This window comes from Dreissena polymorpha, chromosome 9 (genome assembly GCF_020536995.1).
Source record: "Dreissena polymorpha isolate Duluth1 chromosome 9, UMN_Dpol_1.0, whole genome shotgun sequence".
Taxonomy (NCBI): Eukaryota; Metazoa; Mollusca; class Bivalvia; order Myida; family Dreissenidae; genus Dreissena; species Dreissena polymorpha.
Window position 1 is genome coordinate 94,723,616 of NC_068363.1, and position 22,376 is coordinate 94,745,991.

Below are 22,376 nucleotides of genomic sequence, written 5' to 3' on the forward strand. Positions count from 1 at the left end.
ATTCGTTCGATGCTTTAAACAAATAAATAACTGTTAAAAACATCCAGAGAATTTAACTTAAAATTGTTTGTTTTGACAAATAAATTACGTCACACAACATACGTCATAAATTGCGCAATCAGTTGCATGCAAAATAAAAGTACGGAAAGCCGGTTTTGAGAAATGTTTATATAGAGGAGCAAAATAGTATGATATTAACAATAACAAACGATAGAGTGGTGACGGACTTCTCAAAATAGCATTAATTGAAATAGTTTCATGTATATTAAAATCTCTGTGATATCTTTGGTTACCATCATCAAATACACAGAAAAAATAAAATACAATGTAAGTATCACGTGTACTTGAATTTGTCCGACGAGTTGAAGAAAGTTTTACACGGCAAGGCTTGCCGCGAGCAACACATCATTAGCAGCATAAAGTGCGTAACAAATAAACAAAATAATCAAACATAATTATAATTTCACGTCGCACATTAAAATATCTATTGCAACTGACACCGTTTTGTAGCGAAATTTGATGACTCAATTTCAGCTTTAACAAGAGTAATAAAAAAACTTAATTTAGTATAAACGTCACGCTTACATAAATGACATCGTTAATCCAATGTTTGTTACAATAAGTTGACTACTTTAATCCAAAGTTTATAACAAACAATTTGAAACGATATGCACTTTCACCTTTATTAATCCATGTCTTTATCGAAACTTAGTTCAAACCACACAATTGTATTGTATTCCTTTCTATGTTTACATTTATGCATGATGAACACACAATCCGAAATACGTTTTGCATTCGTTCGATGCTTTAAACAAATAGTTTACAGATAAAAAAACACAACGACATGTCCTTAAATTCCAGAGAGTGTAAATAAAACCATTGTGTTTCGTCACCGAAATGACGTCACACAATGTACTGCGTAGTACATTTCGTAATATAAAATCAAAGCGCTGATTGCATCACAAAATGAATTCAACACTATCTTGAACGCAAAGCTATAATGATGTTTCAATAAAATACACAGAATTTTGTAGACACAGAAAAAGGCTTAATGCTAGTCGATAGTGTTTAAGATGGGGATGTCCGACACACTGCAGTTGTTTGCTCTTTTCACGTTTTTAATATTATAGTCATGGGAATTGAAGTTCTACTTTTTAAGGTAGCTAATCGAACGGCCTCGAAACAATAAACATATCTGCGAGTATTATGGTTACTATCATGTGATATGTATATTAATTTTTTGCGAGAACTTTGGTTACCATCATTAAATGCACAAAAGAAATAGGTTTTCAATTTTATTTCATCTCCCCACTCATTCCATCCCGCGAAACCCTTAAGGTGTCGCAACTCTAGTATGGAATGAGTGATGTATTGGACGTCATCATTGATGACGTTCATTCGAACGAATGATAAAGGGGGCTAAGTTTCGTTAAGTTGGTGCATATAGTCGCGATTTGTGCTTCTTGAAAACTGGCCCAGCACGTTTGCTGAAATTTGACATGTATATGGACAAGAATGCGATCTACCTGTTGGCATAGGCGTAATACCTGGGAAAAATCTAGTTTCGAGTATTTTGCGTTTAAATATTTTTTATGGGAAACCACACGCGCTAAGATAAACATTGCGACGTCACGTCATAAAAGCGCTTAGGCTAGCTTCCATCTTGTTAAGAAACAAAGTAACTGATGTTACGCGTTATTAATGCAATATACAGTTAGGCGTTAAATCGATAAACAACGACGTAATAATTGTGGTTGAATATCAATACGAAGTACACATGCATGTCTTTTGTGGATATCGAGTGTGGTTGTTTAGATATATATATATATATAAATGACATAAATCTATGTGTTATTGTGAGCGACGAGTTGAAGAAAGGTTTACACGGCGAGGCTTTCCGAGACGTGTCGGATAAATGTAAGTACACACTGGTATTAACATGGTATTCTATTTATCCGATAATATCTTTAATATACATGATAATCATGAGACAAATACATTATTAATTTAGGGTTTAATTATTGAATCAATAGATAAACGTGAGCAGCAAATCAATTTAGTATAAACAACACGCTTACCTTAATGACGACGATAATCCAATATTTATAACAATTACAATTATGTATGATAAACACACAATCCGAAATACGTTTTTGCATTCGTTTGATTCTTTAAACAAATAAATAACTGTTAAAAACATCCAGAGAATTTAACTTAAAATTGTTTGTTTTGACAAATAAATTACGTCACACAACATACGTCATAATTGCGCAATCAGTTGCATGCAAAATAAAAGTACGGAAAGCCGGTTTTGAGAAATGTTTATATAGATAAGCAAAATAGCATGATATAAACAATATCAAACGGCAGAGCGGGGACGGACTTCTCAAAATAACACTAATTGAAATAGTTTCATGTATATTAAAATCCCTGCGATATCTTTGGTGACCATCATCAAATTCACAGAAAAAATAAAATACAATGCAAGTATCACGTGTACTTGAATTTGTCCGACGAGTTGAAGAAAGGTTTACACGGCGAGGCTTGCCGTGAGCAACACATCATTAGCAGCATAAAGTGCGTAACAAATAAACAAAATAATCAAACATAATAATAATTTAATGTAGCACATTTAAATATCTATTGCAACTGACACCGTTTTGTAGCGAAATTTGATGACTCAATTTCAGCTTTAACAAGAGTTATAAAAATACTTAATTAAGTATAAACGTCACGCTTATCTAAATGACATCGTTAATACAATGTTTGTAACAATAAGATGACTTCTTTAATCCAAAGTTTATAACAAACACCCTGAAACGATATGCACTCCCACCTTTATTAATCCATGTCTTTATCGTAACTTAGTTCAAACCACACAATTGTATTGTATATCTATCTATGTTTACATTTATGCATGATGAACACACAATCCGAAATACGTTTTGCATTCGTTTGATGCTTTAAACAAATCGTTTACATATAAAAAACACAACGTCCGCGACATGTCCTTAAATTCCAGAGAGTGTAAATTAAACTGTTGTGTTTCGTCACCGAAATGACGTCACACAATGTACTGCGTAGTACATTTCGTAATATAAAATCAAAGCGCTCATTGCATTGCAAAATGAATTCAACACTATCTTGAACGCAAAGCTATAATGATGTTTCAATAAATACACAGAATTTTGTAGACACAGAAAAAGGCTTAATGCTAGTCGATAGTGTTTAAGATGGGGATGTCCGACACAATGCAGTGGTTTGCTCTTTTCACGTTTTTAATATTATAGTCATGGGAATTGAAGTTCTACTTTTTAAGGTAGTTAATCGAACGGCTTCGAAACAATAAACATGTCTGCCAGTATTATGGTTAATTTCATGTGATATGTATATTATATTTTTGCGAGAACTTTGGTTACCATCATTAAATGCACAAAAAGAAATAGGTTTTCAATTTTATTTCATCTCCCCACTCATTCCATCCCGCGAAACCCTTAAGGTGTCGCAACTCTAGTTACATTGGTTAAAATCACTCTCTACACCAATTCGGTGTTGTTGAATTACATTTACTTATGGAATGAGTGATGTATTGGACGTCATCATTGATGACGTTCAATCGAACGAATGATAAAGGGGGCTAACTTTCGTTAAGCTGGCGCATATAGTCGCGATTTGAGGCGCTTGAAAACTGGTCGGTAACTTTTGCTGAAATTTGACATGTAAATGGACCAGAATGCGATCTACCTGTTGGCGTAGGCGTTATACCTGGGAAAAATCTAGTTTTTGATTAAATCACGAAAAAGTTTCGCAAGTTTGACAAAACCGGAATTACAAAATGCGGTATGTGGATATACCGAAATCCCTACCGAAATCCCCGAAATCAAACTTTGATAAAAACAATGTTTCATTAGTGATTTCAGTGTATTTCGCAACAATCTATATTAAAATACGCAGTTTTTTTCGATAAATAATCAATATTAATGGGGATTTCGTGGGATCTCGGGGATTCCTGGGGACTTTGGTAATTGCGGGAATGTCGGTATTTTTTCACACACGTCAAAATGGCCGACTTCGACAGAAAGAACGCTTAAAACGTATTTACAAAATAACATCATCACAAACGATGTAAAGTGAACGCTACTTATCCGTTTTGTAGATAAGTATACGATCAATTGGAAAACACTAACATTTGACATAAAAACACGCCAGTGGATATGGAAATCTTCATCGTTCGAAATAGCAGACGGCGTCGACCAATGGGCGGCTGGCTGCCAATACAGGTTCGAAAACAACGCGAGAAAGTATTAACAAAATAACATAATTAAAAATGATGTAAAGTGAACGCTAATTCGCTGTTTTGTAGATAAGTATACGATCTATTGAAAAACCATAACATTTGACATAAAAACACCCGTGGATATGGAAATCTTCAGCGTAACGAAATAGCAGACATCAAACGGCGTCTCATCTGATTCTACGCTGTTTGCCAAGGCCGATAATATAATGAATGGAAATGCACAAACTCAGTAACTGGCAAGCATATATGCATTAGTAGGTTGTTTCGTGATTATTTAGAAACGACTACATAATTCTTTTGGTTCAGCCAGTGCAACTTAACAGAAATAAGTATAATAGTTTCTACACCTGACAACAATGTGCCAACTTTATACAATTACAAGGTAAGTTGTTTACATTATTTAAAATATTTCAAGCTTACAGTATACAACAATAAACAGCTGGTACAATGTAATGTCATCGTTTTAATTTTAATAAGCCCGTGGTTAATTACCCTTTTTAATCTTATGGATCAATGCATCTCTAACACCTTCAATTGACATTCTCGGCTCGGGTACTACTTACCGGTACATGTACCCCGGGTACTCTTAACTTTACTTACATGTAGCCCGGGTACGGTAAAGAAACTTAAACATACCCGCAAATATTAGATTGTATCCGAGTTGTATATCTGCCAAAAATCCGATGTCGTTAAACATGCTAGCGATTAAAGTAAAACAATATTGTTTACCTTAAAGAAACTTCTCTTTTAAAAAAATCTGCATCAACATGCTTTTTAGTATGAGTGTTGAGAGGACGCCGTAGGAATAATCAAGTAATCGAGAATACGTCTCTGTTTCTGCTTTTATTTCATTCATGTATAATGACGATAAGGATTGACGACTAACATTGACGGCAATGATCACAAGCATTTACCACTAACACTAACGACAAGCATTGGCGACTAGATGTAACATTGACGATTCTCTACAATAAATGAAATTAACAATAAAGAATGAATAATACGATTATAGTACAACAGATCTGCTATTCGAAGATAATATGATAGCATACACTCATTAGAATAAAAGGTTTCATAAATAACAATTTGAAACATTTTCAATAAATATCGAAATATCTTATACAATATTTATTACACAGCATGAATTATTTGTTAAAACATAATATATATACCAAATATGGTGTTCCCCATTTAACGGACCCTGCAAACCAAAAAATGTTTCTTTAAAAAAATCTATGACGGTAAAAAGTGAACGTGCGACGTCGCGGAAAATATACTTGACAACGTCATACAATGACACGACTTTAAACAATTTAAGATTTTAAATTGAATCACATTAATGATTGTAAAAATGAGTTTTGATAATACATTGTATAAATGCCATTTAACAGAAAATTGACATAAATGTAAACATAATTAATTTTTACAAAATAGCCGACAACAACCGATTTAGTGTTAAAATTCCCGGGTACGTTTTAGTATATTTACCGTACCCAGGGTACGAGCCTTACTAACTGTATTATCATTATATCTCACCGACTACCTTTACCTTGTTGTGTTTCAACCTGAAATTTATGTAAAATCCGGCTTTCTCTACTTTTATTTTTCATTCATTTGATTATGCAAATGTTGACGTATCTCGTGGAAAATTATTTGAATCTTTGGATTTTATTGACGACAAACTGAAAGTGTCAATTTATTTTTAAAATGAATCTAAGATGTATTTAATTTTTGTGTGTTTGTCATGCATAGTTCAGTGTTTTCCAGAAAAATTTGAGTAGCCAGTTATATGGCCGGCAACTATGCAGTAAAACCAAAGCATTTGTGACATTTACTTGATATATTTGGGAAAAGTAGCCGGCATCAAGAGTTAATGTAACCGGCAAGATCGCTGGCTGCCGGTATTTAAAGAGAACACTGATAATAGTAAACTAAATCTCTACGACGGGATTACAGCTTTGTAAAATTGTTTTTTGGGTGATAATGGTTAGTAATTCATACTAATGTTATTAAAAAATATTGTGCTTTAAATTTAATTTTGAGAATGGGATGGAAGAACAGAAAATGAAGAGCATACAGGGATGGAAATAAGTGGTTTACCGTGAACCCGGGGCAAGTAGATTTTGGCCTGGGCAACTCAATTTCAAAAGTTGGTAAACTTCTTTTTCTTAAAGCTTAAAACAATTCACTGCAATAAAAATTGAAAAAACAATTGATCACCATGGATCAATACTAGTTAAATAACATTCATTATTTAGGAATAGGACATGATTCAATTCAGGCTCATAATAAAACATCATGCATTGAACATGTGTTGTCAGCAAATGTATTTAATTATCTATTATTTTATTAAAAGAATGTATGGAATGAGTGATGTATTGGACGTCATCATTGATGACGTTCAATCGAACGAATGATAAAGGGGGCTAAGTTTCATTAAGTTGGTGCATATAGTCGCGATTTGGGCGCCTTGAAAACGGGTCGGTTAATTTTGCTGAAATTTGACATGTATATGGACAAGAATGCGATCTACCTGTTGGCGTAGGCGTTATACCTGGGAAAAATCTAGTTTTTGATGAAATCACGAAAAAATTTCGCAAGTTTTACATAACCGGATTTACAAAATGCGTTATGTGGATATACCGATACCCTACCGAAATATCCGAAATCAAACTTTCATAAAAACAATGTTTCATTAGTTATTTCAGTGTATTTCGCAACAATCTATATTAAAATACGCAGTTTTTCGATAAATAATCAATATTAATGGGGATTTCGTGGGATCTCGGGGATTCCTGGGGATTTTGGTAATTGCGGGAATGTCGGTATTTTTTCACACACGTCAAAATGGCCGACTTCGACAGAAAGAACGCTTAAAAGTATTTACAAAATAACATCATCACAAACGATGTAAAGTGAACGCTACTTATCCGTTTTGTAGATCAGTATACGATCAATTGGAAAACACTAGCATTTGACATAAAAAAACGCCAGTGGATATGGAAATCTTCATCGTTGGAAATAGCAGACGGCGTCGACCAATGGCTGTCAATACAAGTTCGAAAAGAACGCGAGAAAGTATTAACAAAATAACATAGATGATGTAAAGTGAACGCTAATTCGCTGTTTTGTAGATAAGTATACGATCTATTGAAAAACCATAACATTTGACACAAAAACACCCGTGGATATGGAAATCTTCAGCGTAACGAAATAGCAGACATCGCACGGCGTCTCATCTGGGTCTACGCTGTTTGCCAAGGCCGATAATATAATGAATGGAAATGCACAAACTCAGTAACTGGCAAGCACATATGCATTAGTAGGTTGTTTCGTGATTATTCAGAAACGACTACATAATTCTTTTGGTTCAGCCAGTGCAACTTAACAGAAATAAGTATAAAACGTTTCTACATCTGACAACAATGTGCCAACTTAATACAAGGTAAGTTGTTTACATTATTTAAAATATTGCAAGCTTACAGTACTCAACAATAAACAGCTGGTACAATGTAATATCATCGTTTTAATTTTAATAAGCCCTTGGTTAATTACCCTTTTTAATGTTATGGATCAATGCATCTCTAACACCTTCAATTGACTTGTTCATGAAAAATATACACCCTCAGTGCATGTTATCCCATACACCATCAATCACTTACGAAGGCTCGATTGGTCATTCTCGGCTCGGGTACTACTTACCGGTACATGTACCCCGGGTACTCTTAACTTTACTTACATGTTCCCTGGGTACGGTAAATAAACTTAAACATACCCGCAAATATTAGATTGTATCCGAGTTGTATATCCGCCAAAAATCCGATGTTGTTAAACATGCTACCGATAACGTAAAACAATATTGTTAACCTTAAACAACCTTCTCTTTTAAAAAATCTGCATCAACATGCTTTTTAGTTTGAGTGTTGAGAGGACGTCGTAGGAATAAGCAAGTAATCAAGAATACGTCTCTGTTTCTGCTTTTATTTCCTTCATGTATAATGATGATAAGGATTGACGACTAACATTGACGACAATGATCACAAGCATTTACGACTAACACTGACGACAAGCATTGTTAAATTAACGATTTAATTTGAATAATAAGATTATAGTACAACAGATATGCTTTTCAAAGTATAATATAATAGCATACACTCATTAGAATAAGAGGTTTCATAAATAACATATGAAACATTTTCAATCAATATCGAAATATCTTATTCAATATTTATTATACAGCATGAATTAATTGTTAAAACATAATACCGAATATGGTGTTCCCCATTTAACGGACCTTGCAAACCAAAAAATGTTTCTTTAAAAAAAATCTATGATGGTAAAAAGTGAGCGTGCGATGTCGCGGAAAATATTATACTTGACGACGTCATACAATGACGCGACTTTAAACAATTTAAGATTTAAAATTAAATCACATCATTGATTTTAACAATGAGTTTTGATAATATAAATGCCATTGAACAGAAAATTGACATAAATGTAAACATAATTAATTTTTACAAAATACCCGACAACAACCGATTTAGTGTTTAAATTCCCAGGTACGTTTTAGTATATTTACCGTACCCAAGGTACGAGCCTTACTAACTGTATTATTATTATATCTCACCGACTACAAGGTACCTTTACCTTGTTGTGTTTATCAACCTGGAATTTATGTAAAGTCCGGCTTTCTTTACTTTTTTTTTTCATTCATTTGATTACGCAATTGTTGACGTACCTCGTGGAAAATTATTTGAATCTTTGGATTTTAATGGCGACAAGCTGGAAGTGTCAATTTATTTTAAAAACGAATCTAAGATTTTAAGTATTGTGTGTTTTTCATGCATAATTCAGTGTTTTCCAGAAAATTGAGTACCAGTTATATGGCCGGCAACTATGCAGTAAAAGAAAAGCATTTATGACATTTACTTGATATATTTGGGAAAAGAAGCAGTCATGTAAATGTAAGAGTAAATGTAACCGGCAGAATCGCTGGCTGCCGGTATTTAAAGAGAACACTGATAATAGTAAACTAAATCTCTACGACACGATTACAGCGTTGTAAAATTGTGTTTTGGGTGATAATGGTTAGTAATTCATACAAATGTTATTAAAAAATATTGTGCTTTAAAATTAATTTTGAGAATGGGATGGAAGAACAGAAAATGAAGAGCATACAGGGATGGAAATAAGTGGTTTCCCATGAGCCCGGGGCAAGTAGATTTTGGCCTGGGCAACTCAATTTCAAAAGTTGGTAAACTTGTTTTTTTTTTAATCTTAAAACAATTCAGTGCAATAAAAATTGAAAAACAATTGATCACCATGGATCAATACTAGTTAAATAACATTCATTATATAGGAATAGGACATGATTCAATTCAGGCTCATAATAATACATCATGCATTGAACATGTGTATTGTCAGCAAATGTATATAATTATCTATTATTTTATTAAAAAAATATAATAATATTCACATGTTCATATTTCTGGGCTCGTTATTCTTTATCTGGGCAACCAAAATACTAAAGATGGTTGCCCACAATAGTAAAAAGTTAGTTTCAATCCCTGGCATATCATTGTAACTTTATTGTTTAACTGCATTGCATTAAAATTGTGATTGAGGTAAGCTTGTTGTTTATAGTATATTTACTTTTGAGCTCGACTATTATATATGAAATATATATATAGTGTAGCTATCCTACTCACCCTGGCGTAGGTGCGCGCATTGGAATGTTTGCGTACCACCTCGAATATATTTCCTATGTCCATTGACATATTGCTTTCATACATGTATTTTGCTTCTTAACCAACATGACCCCAATGTATAAACAAAAGCAGATAACTGTATCAAGCATTTTGTAACAATTATGGCCTTTTTTTCACTAAGAATAAGCATATAATTGATAAATCTATTTTAAAGTTTGCGTACCACCTTTAAATTGCCACAACTTTTTTATTATGCTCTCCCCAAATTTTTTAAGGGGGGAGCATATAGTCGCCGCTTCGTCTGTCCGTCCATGCACAATTTTTGTCCGGACTATTTCTCAGCAACTAATGACTGGAATTCAATTTAACTTAATGGGAAGCTTCACTACCAAGAGGAGACATGCATATTATCAGCCGGTTCTGGTCAGATGATTTTTCACAGAGTTACAATGTATGGCCCTATGAAATTTTCCATTAACTGTACATATAACGCGATCTACCTGTTGGCGTATTCGCTATTACTGGGAAAAATCTAGTTTTTGATTAAATCACGAAAAAGTGGTGTTTTTTATTGCACAATCGCTATAAACATGTGGCTTGGCCGGAAGTACATGTAGCCTTAATAGCAACCCCAAGACAATTCACCCCCAGGAGACAATTGACGGGCTAGACAATTCAAATTAGATTTTTCATACCCCAATTTTTCGATTTTCGTAATCATTTTTGTCGTACCCAAATGTTTTTCGTACCCAAATTTGTTCGTACCTAAAAAAAAATTCGTGCCCATTATTTTCGTACCCAAATGTTTTTCGTACCCAAATTTTACGTACCCAATTTTTTTCGTACCCCTTTTTTTTCGTGCCCAATTTTTTTCGTACCCATTTTTTTCGTACCTAAATTTTTGTTCGTACCAAATTTTTTTCGTAACAATTTTTTTTTTTCGTACCCATTTTTTTCGTACCCAAATGTTTTTTGTTCCTAATTGTTTTCGTACCCAATTTTTTTTTCGTACCCATTTTTTTCGTACCAAAATGTTTTTCGTACCCAAATTTGTTCGTACCCATTTTTTTTTCGTACCAATCTTTTTCGTACCCAAATTTGTTCGTACCCAATTTTTTTTTCATACCCATTTTTTTCGTACCCAAATAAAAAATCGTACCCATTTTTTTAGTACCTAAATTTGTTTCGTACCCAAATTTTTATTTGTACACATTTTTTTCGTACCCAAATAGTTTTCGTACCCTATTTTTTTTTGTTTCCTTTATTTTTTTGTACTCTAATTTGTTTTCGTAACCAAATTAGTTTTTTTTCCTGCCCATATTATGTTCGTACCCATTATTTCTTCGTACACAAATTTGTTCGTACCCAAGTTTTTTCGTACCCATATGTCGTACTCAAATTTTTTTCGTACACAAATTTGTTCGTACCTAATTTTTTATTCGTACCCATTTTTTTCGTACCCAAATAGTTTTTCGTACCTTTATTTTGTTTGTACCCTTTTTTTTCGTACTCAAATTTGTTTTCGTACCCAAATTATTTTTTTTTCGTACCCACTGCCCACATATTTTTTCGTACCCAAATTTTTGTCGAAATAATCGGCTTTCAATTTGATTTGATCTCCCCACTCATTCCATCCCGCGAAACCCTTAAGGTGTCGCAACTCTAGTAATATTCACATGTTCATATTTCTGGGCTCGTTATTCTTTATGGAATGAGTGATGTATTGGACGTCATCATTGATGACGTTCATTCGAACGAATGATAAAGGGGGCTAAGTTCCGTTAAGCTGGGGCAAATCACTGCGATTTGGGTCTCTTGAAAACTGGTCGGTAACTTTTGCTGAAATTTGACATGTATATGGAGAAGAATGCGATCTACCTGTTGGCGTAGGCGTTATACCTGGGAAAAATCTAGTTTTTGATTAAATCGCGAAAAAGTGGTGGGTTTTTATTGTAAAATGAGTTCTCGCCGGAAGACGATTCACCCCAGGAGACAATTCACGCGCTAGGCAATTCAAAATTGATTTTAAATAATACATAATGCGATTTTATTCCAAAATTAATTAATAATTTCATCCTGCGTTTAGCATACGTTTTAGAAAATATTAACAAAACAAACAAAAACAAACAACCGTTAAATTTTATTGTTGTAAATATGGTAACCTGATTACATATCCACTAGCGTCTATGCATATTTACACATAAAAAATAGTTCGCAAGTAAGCAACAAACAATCACATTTAAACGCAAATTATTTAACAAAATATATAAATTTAAGCTAGAAATCGAAACTTAAATACAATGTCTGCACTAAAAAACACAATACCAATAGTTTTTACATTAACACATTCGACATGTACATATACTCCAATGTGGTGAAATGGCCAAACCGTTACCAGACCGTTCCGACCGCTGGCCATGTCTGACGAAAAGAACGCCGGGACCCAGTGTGTGTATCCTGCTGAAGACTGAAGAAGTTGTGTTAATCGTTACTGTTACTTTTTATCTGTAAATATCTTATCTACGCACCACTCCTAGATGTCATCCACATCGACTGATGTGGAAAGGTAATCTTGGTTTACCATTATTTCACTACAATTGGCGCTGCGAGCTCCGAACCCGTTGTATTTTTGACTTTTAAAATAGTCAGAAATTTTGACTTCTGAATTGTCGAGTCGGCCATTTTGAAACACTTTCAAGAAAACTTGTCCTTTTTGTTTTATTTTAACTGTATGCATTTCATTAATTAATTATTTCTTCATTGCAATTTAGGTATTAGGAATTAATTTCAACCGATTACGTCGTGTCTTGTCAGCTATTTAGCTGATTTCGACGTTGGTTGCACTACGTACAATTGCGGTGATTTCAACCATGTAAATTCCATTGTAATTTTTTTATATATTCGCTCCATTTAACATCTATATTTAGCTACCCATTTGTACTATCATTTATTTGCCTACAGTCAGGCGAATAACCACATTGACTTCAACTCGTGTTTCATGTACACATAACCAATTTTTTTTTTTTTTTGCAAAAGTTTCGCATATTCGCCATTATTAATTCTTATTGTTGAGAATTTTCGGTGATATTGAAACTTAATTAAGTGTCCAAACACGTCAAATCAAGTTATCTAAACAGTGTTATTGAATTGTATTGCATTTGATTATTTTTATTGAATTTTAAGTCCTTTTGCCATTTTTTTATTATATGATGTTTGACCTGTGTTGACCTGTGTTCAATTACTAAAGTCTCTTCATAAATAAAATGTTCTAGTGTTTTCCTACAGGAATCTGTAGTGAAGACAACTGACATTACAATCACAACAATTTCAAATTATAACAATTGAATTTCTAAAATTATACTTTATTTGTAACATTTCACTATACATTTAGAGACTTGTTACATTCATTTGTAATTCAATACCAATTTCATTAGTTAAAAGGCATTAACTAGTGAATTCCTGATTTCAAATAGATAAATAATCTATTTACAGCATTAAACGTTGTTCGTGATTAGATCACAATTTCATTAAAAGTGTGTGCACTTTTCATATTGTAGCTTGCATATTTTGTATATTTGTAGATATTTCTTGTTGTGTGCTATTCATAGCAATCAACAAACCAAGTATCAACATTGATTTCGTTGGAATGTGAATAAAATATTCTGTCCAACGAGATATTGGAAAGGTTTTGGCGGATTACCGTACACTTAAAATTTGTTCATGAGCGCACCCATTCAGTGCATTACCGTAGTCTATCCAATAAATATTTTTTTTTTTTTTTTTTTTTTTTTTGTGTGAAATTTGGGTACGTTGATTTAAAATTAATTTTTTCGTGTACCAGCTAGTGGAAATAGTAGTTATTCCGGTTTCTTTAAAAGAATAATTAAACTAAATACATAATTTCAAATCATGGACCGTACAAAGCTTGTTGATGTTGATACTGCGTCTGAGGATGAATTGCGAGAGCTTCCGGGTATTGGTCCTAAAGTGGCCCATTCTATCATTACATACAGGGAATTGCATGGTAGAATAACTCGATATGACTTGGCAACCATACCGCATCTCAGGTCATCTCCGCTATTGTGGTCCTTGCTCACGTTCAGCAAATCTGAAGGTGAGTCAATGATCGGGATAGTTGGTCAAGAAGGGGTCTATAAAGAGATGGAGAAAGATAAGGTGTTTGATCAATCTGGTGATGCAGAAGTACTTGAACCGGTCACTAATTTGGGCCAAGATGTGATAACGAGGGTGTCGGCAGCAATTGATAATGCCAACCTCAGTGGACCCCCTTCATCATATGTGAAATCATCTGATGCTAAGGTGGTAGATCATGGTGCAAGGCCTAAAGTAGCACAGCACAAGACAGAGGCGTTGTGGTATAAGGGGTCGGTGGAACAGTCTGGGCCATATGGGACAAACACACCCACACAAATGGCATTCACGCCTAAGCCTGTGCAGCACCAGGCTGCAACTCAACCTAAGGTAGAATTAGGATGGCAGCATGGATCAGTAGGCCATTCTGTTCAAAATAGGCCTGTGGCTCCGACACCTTATATGTCAGTGAACCATGGTATGCAAGCTGGCCCTCACCAAGTAATGGCTCAAATGCCCATGCCACATGGGACGTACCCCGTGCAATTTCATGCTATGTCGCATGGGGTACAGCCTGGTCAATGGCCACAAGGTGGACAACTTCAATACATGTTGGTGGGTGGGCAGGGTCAATTAATTGACTCAGTCAACCCAGTACCAATGACATACATGATGCCACCGGTTCAGTCGGGATATGTGACCTCTACACCAGTAACACCTGCACCGCAGGTGGACAGAAGCGGTGCACCATCTCGTGTTGCTTCACGGTCTGTTGCACATGCGGGACATGGCGCAAGCGACACCGCTGCAGCAACTATTGTCCAGAGAGCTGTAGCTCCTGGCCAGCATAAGTCGAAGCTGCAATCGCTGCCTAAGGCACTAATTTATGATGGTCGGGGAAGTTGGCAAGCGTTCATGACGAAATTTGAAAAATACGCTGGCATTTTTGAGTGGGAAGACAGGGAGAAAAGAGATTACTTGTGTCTATGCTTGACAGACAAGGCAAGTGAGTATTATGCCTTGGTCATGGATAGGGAGGTAGAGCTTGGCTACCATGAGGTAGTAGACAAACTGGAAAGGAGATTTGGTTACCGCGACCTGCCGGAAACGGCAAGGGTAACATTCTGTAGTGCTAGGCAGGGGGAGGAAGAGTCAGTAGATGACTGGGCTGATAGGGTGTTGACCCTTGCGGGCAAAGCCTATAGAGATTTGCCGGAAGCATACATGCTACAAGAATCAATCTTAAGGTTCTGCATGGGTGCAAGGGAGAAGGAAGCAGGCGAACAGGTTATTAATCAAAGGCCTGTGTCTATAGAACAAGCTATAGATAAGCTCAAGTGGGCAATCCACACTCATGGGTTGATGTATGGCCGACCAAAGATGGTCAAAAAGGTAGAGTGTGAAGGACCAGTAGAGGTGTCCGAGGTTAAGGTGGCACAGCAGAACAGGCTGGTAGAGAGGGTGGTGGCTTTAGAAAAGAAAGGCGAAAGGTTAGAGGAGAAGTTGGATCTTCTGATGGGGAAGCTTGACCAGCTGTTGGCAAGGCCCATCAGAAATCCTTCTATATCTCCATCTAGGCGTCAGTGTTACAACTGTAAGGAGCAAGGACATTACAAAAGGGACTGCCCTAAGCTCAGAAGTAGGTCACCGTCACCAGTGAGGAATGACCGCTGTTACCAGTGTAACGAGCTGGGTCATATGGCTAGGGAATGTCCAAATGCCACGAAAGATAGGAGCAATGATACCCCCAGAGAGGGGAAAAAAGTCTCTTTTGCCGATTTAAACGGCAAGGGGTCAGGGTAGAGGGTCCCGACCTGATCCGCTATGATAAGGGCCCACCGGTTATAATCAGGCAGATTAAATCTGACTCGATGTTCCGGGTTGAGGTGAAGTTGAATGGCCTCGTGATACAGGCGGTGGTGGACACGGCAGCTGAAGTAACATTGGTCTCGGATCGAGTGATAGCTCAGCTGTCGGCGAAAGTTCCGGTGTTGGAACAAGTGCTTATGAAAACGGCTGGGAGAGGTTTGCAGATGAATGGTTCGATAGTGGGACCAGTGACTATTCAACTGGGAGATATGGTGTTTAAAGAGAGGGTGTATGTAGCGCCTATTGAAGATTACATGCTGCTAGGGCTGGACTTTTTGAAAAAACATGGAGCTACTATTGACATAGTCGGGGCTACCATGAGCCTTAAGGGTCAGATAGTTCCCATGGCTCAAGATGGAGGGTTAGTTGAGGCAAGGGTGGCAAAGGTGAAGGTAGCTCGAACTGTTGTTATTCCGCCTAACTCGTTGGCCATGGTTAAGTGTACCTTGGGTAAGCCGATAGGCACTTTTGCAATTGAGGCTGAGTGTGGTGAACTGATAGTACCCATGTCAGTCCATATCAGTGAAGCTGGCCTTAAGCTGCCCATTGTGAACCTGTCGGATCACAATGTAAGAATGAAGCAAGGAAAGTTGGTAGGGAGGGCAGAAGAGGTGCGAGTGGTGAGACCAGTTCCAGAGGAGCTGACCTCGATAAATGTGATAAGGGAGGCTGTATGTGATAAAGTTATCACGGTGCCAGATCATCTTTTGGATCTGTATGAGCGTTCGAGTTTAAACTTGAGCGAAGGGGAGCAGGCGCAGGTGGCTGAGTTTTTGCAGGAGTTTGAGGATGTGTTCGCTATGAACGAATATGATCTAGGAAATTTCACGGCCGTCGAGCATTGTGTAGATACTGGTGATGCCAAACCCATTAGGCAGAAAATGCGGAGAACCCCCGTGGCTTTTGTTGCTGAGGAGGAGAGTCATCTTAAAAAGATGTTGGATGCGGGTGTGATCCAACCTTCAAACTCGGAGTGGTGCTCCGCACCTGTGTTGGTTCGGAAGCGCGATGGGTCGGTGAGGTGGTGTGTCGATTATAGGGGACTGAATTCAGTCACGGTGAAGGATGTATATCCTTTGCCACTGATCGAAGATTGTTTGGATATGTTGGCTGGCCAAAAATGGTTCTCGAAGCTGGATGCTAACTCTGCATACTGGCAGATCAAGATCAAAGAGTCGGACAGAAAGAAAACTGCATTCACAACCAAGTATGGGTTGTTTGAGTTCGTACGTATGGCTTTTGGTCTATGCAATGCACCCGCTACCTTTTCAAGAGTGGTAGGCTTAGTGCTGCAGGGGTTAAACTGGAATAGCGTTCTCGCTTTCTTGGACGACATCCTGGCCATGAACAAGTTGTTCGCGGAGCATATGCATACACTCCGAGAGGTATTTCTAAGGTTACGGCAATACCAGCTTAAACTGAAACCCAAGAAATGTGAACTCTTCCAGCACTCTGTGGAGTTTTTGGGTCGTATAGTGGGTCCTAAGGGTTTGGGTTTATCCCCAAATGACATTAGGGTGGTGGTAGACTGGGCCGTCCCAGTTAGTTCAAAGGATGTAGAGCGGTTTCTTGGGCTGGTGAATTACCATCGCATGTTTATACCAAACTATGCTGGAAGGTCGAGGGCATTGTACGAGATTGTAAAAGACTTTCAGTGGGGGGATGATCAGAAGACCGCTTTCATTGATTTAAAAGAGGCTCTAGTATCAGCCCCAGTTCTGGGACTTCCTAACCGGAGAGATCCTTTTGTGCTTGACACCGATGCCTCTGATAAAGCGATTGGTGGAGTGCTTAACCAAATACAGGACGGGGTCTCCAGGGTTATCTGTTATGGGTCATATGCACTCACTAAGGAACAGCGGCGGTACTGTACCACTCGAAAAGAATCGCTAGCGGTAGTGAGGTTTACGCGACAGTTCCGTCATTACTTGCTGGGCAAACGTTTCTTGGTTCGCACTGACCACAGCAGTCTTACTTGGTTTTTGAACTTTAAGGAGCCACAAGGGCAGATAGCTCGGTGGATGGAGGAGTTGAGCCAATATGACATGGAAATAGCTCACCGTCCTGGCAACAAACATGCCAATGCGGACGCACTGTCAAGATTAGTACCGGAGGGGGAAGATCACTACGAGCATGGTGTACCCCTTCGAGAACTTCCTTGTAGTGGTTGCCCGAAGTGTACTCGGGCAGAGGAACAGTGGGGTAGATTTATAAGTGAGGTGGATAATGTTGTTCCTCTAGCACAGATAGCCATTCAAGTGGTCAAAAACAACGACACCCCGGGTCTAGAGAACACCGATAGAGCTGTTCCAGTCCAAGACCGGGACACCGTAGTGAAAGAACAGCAGGGTGCAGAGGAAGACTTCCGGTTTATCCGGAGGTGGTTGGTGCATGGTACTGAACCTCCTGAGGGAGAACTGTTTCTCGCTAACGCAGCTTCCAAGTTTTATTGGATAAATCGCCAAAGTTTTAAGTTGGAAGCTGATCTGCTTTGGCGCTTGGATCCGAAGACAGATCTTCACCAATTACTAGTACCCAGGGAATTACGTCAAGAAATAATGATCTTGAACCATGACATTCCCATGTCAGGACATCAGGGGGAGCAACGTACAATCGAGAGGGTTAAGGCCAAATATTTTTGGCATCGTATGTCCCAGGATATTATCAAATATGTATCCAGTTGCCCTCGTTGTTCTGTAAGTAAAAAGCCTAACCGAAAGGCTAAGGGCGAATTGATTCTGTTTCATTCCGGTCTTCCCATGGAAAGGGTTCACATAGATTTCCTAGGTCCATTGCCACTAACGCAAAGAGGTAATCGATATGTGATGATGGTTGTGGATCAGTTCACGAAATGGGTTGAGTGTATCCCATTGCCTTCACAGACAGCTGAAGCAACTGCGGAGGCAGTAGTAAATCAAGTGTTCTGTAGGTATGGGATACCCATGGAAATCATGACGGATAGGGGCACCAACTTTGAAAGCCTGTTGTTCACGCAAGTGTGTAAATTGTTGCACATTAATAAGACTAGGACAACAGCCTATCGACCTAGTACTAATGGTCAGGTCGAGAGGTATAACCGCACCCTCATGGATGCCGTCCGTTGCTATGTGGGCTCCCGACAAAACACGTGGGATGAAAACCTGCAGCAGATAGCGGCAGCTATGCGTTCGGCAGTGTGTAGAAGTACTGGTTTCACGGCTAACCGTATGATGTTAGGGAGGGAGGTTTATACCCCTGCGGAACTAGTTTATCCATTGCCGCCTCATGAGGCACAGCCTGTGATGGAATATGTCCAAAATCTGGAACAAAGTATGGTGTCAGCTCATGAAACTGCTCGCAAATGTCTTGGAGGGAATCAAGCTCACATGAAGCGAGATCATGATGTGAGGTTATACCGGAATACATATCGGGTGGGGGACCTGGTATATGTGCTGAATGTGGCAGGAAAGAAGGGGAAGGCTAAGAAGCTGTTGCCACAATGGAATGGGCCGGGGGTAGTAGTAAAAAAATTTACTGCTTTCCTGTACCAGGTCCGACTTCGTGGAAAGAGGGTCAATGTGAATCATGACCGTTTGAAAATCTGTAAATTGAACAATGTTCCTGCATGGGCGATTCGTGAGAAGGAGAGTTGTGGTCTGGTGGATGATGGGCAAAATAAGCCCGTATACTGTTCGTGTAGGGGAATAGATGATGGCTCTTTTATGATTGCATGTGACGTATGTGAGGAGTGGTTTCACGGACGTTGTGTAGGAGTCACGGAGGAAGAAGGTGAAGATATAGACCTGTATACATGCCCAGCATGTGGGGCATGTTAAGTCATATGATTTGACAGGATTAACCAATTTCCGTGGTTTATACTTGCAGGGCGTCGTGCAGGATCGGGCGTGTTGATGGCCGAGATATCTTTCGGGAGGTGGAAGAGGCGAATGACCGTGGTAGGCTATGGGTGTCCGGGCGCGACCTTGTCATCGAGTTAGGTACAATGTTGCCATTAGACCATGAAAGAGTGGAAAGGGCGGTAGAAGGCCAGGTTAGTATGGCCAGGAAGAGAGGTAAACTCTGGTTTATTCGGGAGGTGAGGGCGTACGGCATTCACATCCTAAGCGATAAGTTCATTAGGAGGGTGTTGGTAGAACCACAGAGGCGCAGGGGAGTTCCAGGAGCGTCACTGACTGCAAAGCGGTCACGGGGTAAAGTAGATCTACCTGAGGCGGGTCTGTCGCTTGCCCGGGTTCCTACCGCAGTGGATTTCCCTGAATTGCCATTGGGGTCGGGATCTATGGTGGTGAAGTCTGAGCCCCAGGTGGGTGTACTCATCCCCAATCCAATATCGCTGGAATCCCATAAGTTGCCATTGTCGGAATTGGGAAGAGTTAAGGTTGAACCCGAAAAAGAGACCGATGTCTCTGTTTCAGTGGGGTCTGAGGTTGAGTATTGCTCAGAAAGGGAGGTCATAATCATCTCGGACTCTGAAGAGATGGAAGTTGAAACGGTAGAAAAGGTCGGGTTTAGCTGGCCCGTAGTCGAGGAAAGAGAGGTCGGGTTTAGTTGGCCTGTGATTGAGGACGGAAAGGTCGGTATTCACCGGCCTGAAGTTGAGGTGGAGGGGCCCGTATGTATGGACCGGAGTGAGAGACGGTCTAGGCGTACGGAGGAGGAAGGGTGTTTGGAGGCCAGGGATAGGTCACGGTCCAGACATGATGAAGGGAGGGGAGAGAAGAGGGTCCGAATATGTCCGTTGTGCGGACTAAATACAGGGTCGGTAAGGCTTCATGTGATGTCAAGGCATCTTCCGCCTGTGTTTGGGCAGGAAGCTTGGGAGGACCCGAGATTGGATCGCGTTAGGTTCAGGGGTGTTATTTGTCTTATCGGTGGTCTGGGCCTCCAGAGCATTGATGAGGCTATGCTATTTGTGCATAGGGTGAAGTTGGCGATCCCAGAAAGGTCTTGGCTGTATGACGGAGATCAGGCTTGGCTAGAAAGGGTGTGTCGTAGATTTCTATGGAGCATACCATCTGTGTTCCATGTGGCACGTGTGAACTCACGGGCACTTCTTTTTCATTGGAGGGTAATGGCTGCACTGCTAAAATTGTGCGGACCAGAATTCAGAGATAATTTTGTTGCTCAAAAGTTTAGTCGGCGTAAAGTGGTCCCGGCGACTGAGTCGGCACAGGCTGCTGAGCTGACACAAAGACCAGGGCCATCGTCTACAGTATCAATGGAGGTTCAGGCGACTGGATCGACACAGGGCGCTGAGTCGATACAGGAGCTCGAACCCGTACACGAAGTGTTTCGGGTAACTGGGTCAGCTCAGAAAACGGAGTTGGCACAGAGACCCAGATCAAGTTGCAGTGTGGGGATAGATAATGAGTCGGTACATAAACTACATAAACCCGGGCCAGTCCAGTTACTGTTATCAGAAACTAGGGTGACAGAGTCGAATTCGAATGTTGGATTGACTGGGGTAACGAGCGGTGTTATGGGAGGTGCACAGGATGTGTCGGAGTCCCAAGTGGCAGGGTCAGTGACGGAGAGAGGGAGTGTTGAGTATGGGGAACTTGAGGACGCTCCTGTGGTCCTTGAGTGGGTGTTTGCAAGGAATGTGGAACTCACCGCTTTCGATAGCCATTTTCATCTTGACCGAAGTTGCAAAGTGACTCGGTCTGGTTCCCTTGAGGCGTTGGTGGGACACTCCATAGGGCCTATGCCTGAAGTGCGGGTGAGGGTTACTGGGGGGATTGCAAATTACTGCGATCCACCCAGTTACCCTAGAGAATACCCTTGTGTCACCGGCTTCGGGTCGGCTGTTGGGGTGCACCCAAAGGCATCTCGTGGGAACGTTGAGGAGCTTGTGAAGCTGGTTGAGAGAGAGTTACGAATGGACGGGGGTGATCGCTTTGGGGGAAATTGGTTTGGACCAGAAGCGGCCTGAGCGTGAGTGGGGCGAGCAGGAGGTGATGTTTGTGAAGCTGTTAGAGCTGGCCTGCCCTAGGCGACCAGTTATCCTTCATATTCGGGGACGAGACACTTACTCTTGTGGGGTGAGTGCTCTCGCTCTCCGTCTTATGAGGGAGAACGTCAGTCCAACACAAAAAATACATCTCCACTGCTTTGCGGGCACTCTTGACCAGGTGCTAGGTTGGTCCGCCGCTTTCCCTCGATGCTATTTCAGCCTTTCGGGTCTTGCTGCACGCTTCGACGAGGTGCAGAAGTCTGCCGTTCGAGGGATTCCGGCGGATAGGCTGCTGGTGGAAACTGATTCCCCTTACTTGCGTGTCCGTGTTCGTGAAACTAACACTCCGGCATACGTGGGAGAGGTGGCGATGGCGGTGGCTCGGATAAGGCGGGTGACCCTTGAGGAGGTTCTGCGGACAACTGCTGAGAACGGCAGGCGTTTGTATAACCTCTAA

At 39.4% G+C, this 22,376-nt stretch overlaps 2 protein-coding genes across 2 annotated transcripts; both read left to right on the forward strand.

Annotated features, from left to right (window-relative positions):
* The first annotated feature begins 12,384 nt into the window (after positions 1 to 12,384).
* LOC127843615 (uncharacterized) lies at positions 12,385 to 22,042 on the forward strand. Its single transcript, XM_052373302.1, has 2 exons — positions 12,385 to 12,571; positions 19,831 to 22,042. Exons 1-2 carry the CDS (start codon positions 12,543 to 12,545, stop codon positions 21,896 to 21,898), a joined length of 2,097 nt encoding a protein of 698 aa, XP_052229262.1. The 5' UTR covers positions 12,385 to 12,542; the 3' UTR covers positions 21,899 to 22,042.
* On the forward strand, positions 21,924 to 22,376 carry LOC127846276 (uncharacterized metal-dependent hydrolase YcfH-like). The gene has a single exon (XM_052377446.1). The coding sequence runs from the start codon at positions 21,924 to 21,926 to the stop codon at positions 22,374 to 22,376; it is 453 nt and encodes a 150-aa protein (XP_052233406.1).

What these genes read in the sequence shown, in the direction of transcription:
- LOC127846276 (XM_052377446.1), top strand. Translation starts at nt 21,924, where the DNA reads ATGTTTGTGAAGCTGTTAGAGCTGGCCTGCCCTAGGCGACCAGTTATC.
- LOC127843615 (XM_052373302.1), top strand. Translation starts at nt 12,543, where the DNA reads ATGTCATCCACATCGACTGATGTGGAAAG. An exon ending in ACATCGACTGATGTGGAAAG is followed by an intron (nt 12,572 to 19,830) that starts GTAATCTTGGTT and finishes TTATACTTGCAG; the next exon opens with GGCGTCGTGCAGGATCGGGC.